Consider the following 3,913-nt stretch of genomic DNA (forward strand, 5'->3'; position numbering starts at 1 on the left):
CCCCCCCCCCCCCCGGTGGACTCACATTGCCAGGGGCGCGTGGGTCACACGCAGACACGGCAGCCGACCGAGGGGCTGTGGGGCACGCTGCCCGTCTGGAGCCCTGCCTGCCCCACGGCCGCCCGCGCACTGTGTGCTCCGCCCCTGTTGGCTGCCGTCACCCCGTGAGCTCTTGTTCTCGTGTGTGACCCTGAGTTCATGTCAGGTCTTCAGCGGGGGCCCCATGGGCCCCCGTCTGCCTGAGGTTCTCCTGGTTCTCTCTCGGTTGCGCGTCCTGGAGTTGGGGTTTGTGTTTGCCGTGAGGTCCGTGAGGGCAGAGAGCGCGTGTCTGTCGCACACTGTGTCAGAGTCCGTTTCTGGCTGAGGGACAGGTGGTCCGTGGACGTTCAGTCAATGGAGGGAACTATCTAGAATGACTCCCAGCTCTGTACTGGGGTCACTGCTTCGCTGTCCTGCGGTTCACACACATGGGCCCCAGGAGGAAGGGTGGATTCAGGAAGGCGGAAGACGCATGGACGGGGCCGTGCCGCTGTGGGAGCCGGGACCGTGGGGAAGCTGCGCCGGCAAGGGCGCAGGACTGGGAGGGGAGGCCTGAGCGCCTGGAGCAGCCTCACCCCGGGGGCAGCCCGGGTGCGGGTGTCTGAGAGGCCAGGCCGACCACAGAGCAACGGCGAGCAGGGAAGAGGACAGGGGCTCGGAGATGCGCAGGGAAGGCACTGTGGGGGCGGGAGGACGGCGCTAGGTCAGAAAGCGAATGGGGAAAATAGGGAACAGAGTCCCACTTGTGTACGTTTCTCAAACAGGTGAAATTAAACCATGTCGCTTACGAGACAGTCCACAGACCGGAAATCGCTGAGCACCATCAAAGTCAGGATAGCCATTTGTTCCGCGGCACGGGGGGTGAGGGGAGCTTGTGAGCAGGGGTCCCCCGGAGGCCGCCGTTTGTGCAGCGTCTTTGCTCTGGGCCTGTCGCGGTCACAGCGTGTGTGCGGTCCTCCAGGTGCAAGTTTCACACTGAAAACGGGCATTTTCACCTCCTGAACCCACCGCCTCCCCTTCCAGAAGAGGGGAAGGCCGGCGGGAGGGCGGGCGGGCCGGGGTGACGGCTGCACGGAGAACGCTGCCAAAGGGCAGGGCCGGGTGACGGCAGCAGGTGGGCAGCCGAAGCTGCAGGCGGTAGGGAGGCCGCCATCCCTGCTGGGGCCCGGTTCCACTAGCTCCACGGAGCAGGGCCGGGAACGGAGACTTTCGGCGAAGCCCTGCGACCCGGGTGCTCGGTCCCTGAGGCGGCGGACGCTCGCCTTCTGTGCAGCCTGTGCGCGTCTGCGAGCGCTCCCCCGGGCTGGGCCTGACGCCGGGCGGGCAGCAGCTAGTGGTTCCGTGAGCGCTGCTGTGGTTCCACGGGGCCCAGGGGCTGCGGCTCCCATGGGGCTCCTGCCACTACGGCGTCCAGGCTGTTAGGTGACCGAGACTCTCGGTGTGTCGGCCTTCAGTACGCAGTGTCATGCTCTTGCAGGGGCGGCGCGTCCTGGGCGCGCGTCAGCCCCTGTGGCGGTGTCGTTCCAGGCAGCCGGCGCCCATCCGAGGGTTCTGGATCATCCCCGACATCCTGGGGCCCACGATGGTCTGCGTCACCAGCACCTACGAGTGCCTCATAAGGCCCTTGTTGTAAGTCCCCTCGCGGCCCCACACGCGTGACCACTCCGCGGGGAGGGTGCCCTCCGCCAGAGTCGAGCAGACGCAGAGTCCCAGCTGGGAGGTGCACGGTTTATTCACGGGACAGACGGTGCTCCGGTGCTTTGCACGGGGCCCATGAGGAATCTGTACTTCTGTGCTGCCTCTGTCGTTCAAATTCTTTATGGAAAAGATGCCGTCCAAACATGCCGTGACGAACGGCAGCGTTGGCAGGACCGGGGGCACGGCTTTCCCAAGGTGACCTTCAGGGTGGAGAGCTGCAGTCTCGTCCTGTTACTGGAGAGACGCGTGTTCCCGCCGCTCTGCATAGACGAGGCTCCTGCGGGGCTTGCAGCCGATGAGCCGCGGTAGACGGTGTCGTCACGTCTGTTTTGCAGAAGCACGGTGCACCCGGCGTCTCCTCCCCTGCTCTGTACCCGAGAAGACACAGCGGCGGCAGAGTCTCCCCTCCGCATTCTGGCCGAAACCCCGGATTCCTTCGAAAAGCACATTAGAAGCATTTTGCAGCGTACTGTTGCGAATCCCGCCTTTTTGAAGTATGAGATTTGGGGCATCCGGGTTTTAACGGGTTCCCGTCTCTGTTCGCATCATTCCTGTCCGTCCTCTGTCCTCCGCGGTCTCCTCTCCCCTGTCCTGCCGCGCTGCTCGCGAGGGGAACGGGGCGCAGTCTGTCCGCGAGGGATGGGGGTGGGGGGAGGGGCCGCGGGCCAGATGGGAAGGTCACGGCAGAAACGTGTCCCAGGTCGTCTGACAGGGATGCGGCGCCTGCCCCGGAGGAGTGTCTGCAGCTGCTCAGCAGAGCCACGCAGGTGTTCCGGGAGCAGTACGTCCTGAAGCAGGACCTGGCCAAGGAGGAGATCCAGCGCAGGTGCGCGGCCCCGCGTGTCCCCGCCTCAGCCTGGGCTGGTAGCGTGCCGCGCCCGACTGGCTTCTGATGACATGTTTCCCCCAGGGTCAGGTTATTATGTGACCAAAAGAAGAAACAACTGGAAGACCTCAATTACTGCCGCGAGGAGAGGTAAGTGCCCCAGCGAGGGGGGTGAAGCCGCGTGAGGGGCGCAGAGCGCGCACCGGGTTTCGTCATCGGGGCGGAGCCCATGAGCCCCTGGGTTTTTGCCATTAGGAAGTGTCTGCGGGAAATGGCGGAGCGCTTGGCTGACAAATACGAGGAAGCCAAGGAGAAACAAGAGGATCTCATGAGCAGGTCAGTGCCCGCGGAACATTCCGGTCCAAGTCCTCGGGTACCGAGCACGTCGAGGACGACGGGCCTGGGGCAGGGATGCCGCTGCCCGTGCTGGGAGGCATCGGGGCGACAGCGCGGCGAGCCCCGTCCCGTCCCGCGGGGGGCGCAGATGCCGGACTCGGGCCCCCGGGGCTCTGGTCCGCCGGCCCCCCGCGGCCTGAGACGCCGGCCTGCCTCGCTCCAGGATGAAGACGGTGCTGCACAGGTTCCATGCCCAGCTCCCCGTCCTGTCCGACAGCGAGAGGGACATGAAGAGGGAGCTGCAGCTGATTCCCGAGCAGCTGCGCCACCTGGGCAACGCTATCAAGCAGGTAGGCCGGGGCACTGGGCGGCGGGCACGTCCCCCGTCAGCGCGCGGCAAGCCAGAGCCACGTGCCCGTGTTCTGACACTCCAGGTCACCATGAAGAAGGACTATCAGCAGCGGAAGATGGAGAAGGTGCTGAGCCCGCAGAAACCCGCCATCGCCCTCAGCGCCTACCAGCGCAAGTGCATCCAGTCCGTCCTGAAGGAGGAGTAAGTGCCGCCCTCCGACGGGGCTGCTGGCGTTCGTGGGGCCGTGTCGCGGGGCCGAGGGGTCCCCAGGCAGCGCGGCCGCCATGGCCTCGATGAGCAGCGAGCACCCCGACGCTGCATGGCAACCTTAAGTGGCTCATCGCAGCCGAGCAGTTCCCACACTTGGTATCGCCATTTAAACCCTTCACACGCGTGTTAGCGGCTTGTTCGTTCCTCGTGTCCCCGGAAGTGATGACCTGATGCTCTTTCAGGGGCGAGCACATAAGAGAGATGGTGAAGCAGATCAACGACATCCGAAACCACGTCAACTTCTGAGTGCGCGGGAGCAGGTCCCCATGAGCAGACACGGCGCAGGCTCAGTTGGTGCCACCTCAGCTACAGACGTCGTCGAGGAACTTTACGCTGGTGATTCATCTTTCCTGTTCATTTTATAATTATCGAATAAATGCTTTTATTTAAAA

The 3,913-nt window shown here is 64.4% G+C and overlaps 1 protein-coding gene across 1 annotated transcript in view; it reads left to right on the plus strand.

Moving 5' to 3' along the window:
• NUP88 (nucleoporin 88) overlaps positions 1–3,913 on the plus strand; it is a 22,702-nt gene extending 18,789 nt beyond the window's left edge. Inside the window, exons 10-17 of the mRNA XM_040629858.1 lie at positions 1,567–1,668; positions 2,073–2,231; positions 2,438–2,563; positions 2,648–2,713; positions 2,819–2,899; positions 3,123–3,249; positions 3,334–3,452; positions 3,704–3,913. Of these exons, the coding sequence (XP_040485792.1) occupies positions 1,567–1,668; positions 2,073–2,231; positions 2,438–2,563; positions 2,648–2,713; positions 2,819–2,899; positions 3,123–3,249; positions 3,334–3,452; positions 3,704–3,767 (844 nt within the window). The 3' untranslated portion in view covers positions 3,768–3,913. The remainder of the gene's footprint in view (positions 1–1,566; positions 1,669–2,072; positions 2,232–2,437; positions 2,564–2,647; positions 2,714–2,818; positions 2,900–3,122; positions 3,250–3,333; positions 3,453–3,703) is intronic.

The sequence above is a fragment of the Ursus maritimus genome, unplaced genomic scaffold, assembly GCF_017311325.1.
Source record: "Ursus maritimus isolate PB19 unplaced genomic scaffold, ASM1731132v1 scaffold_14, whole genome shotgun sequence".
Lineage (NCBI taxonomy): Eukaryota > Metazoa > Chordata > Mammalia > Carnivora > Ursidae > Ursus > Ursus maritimus.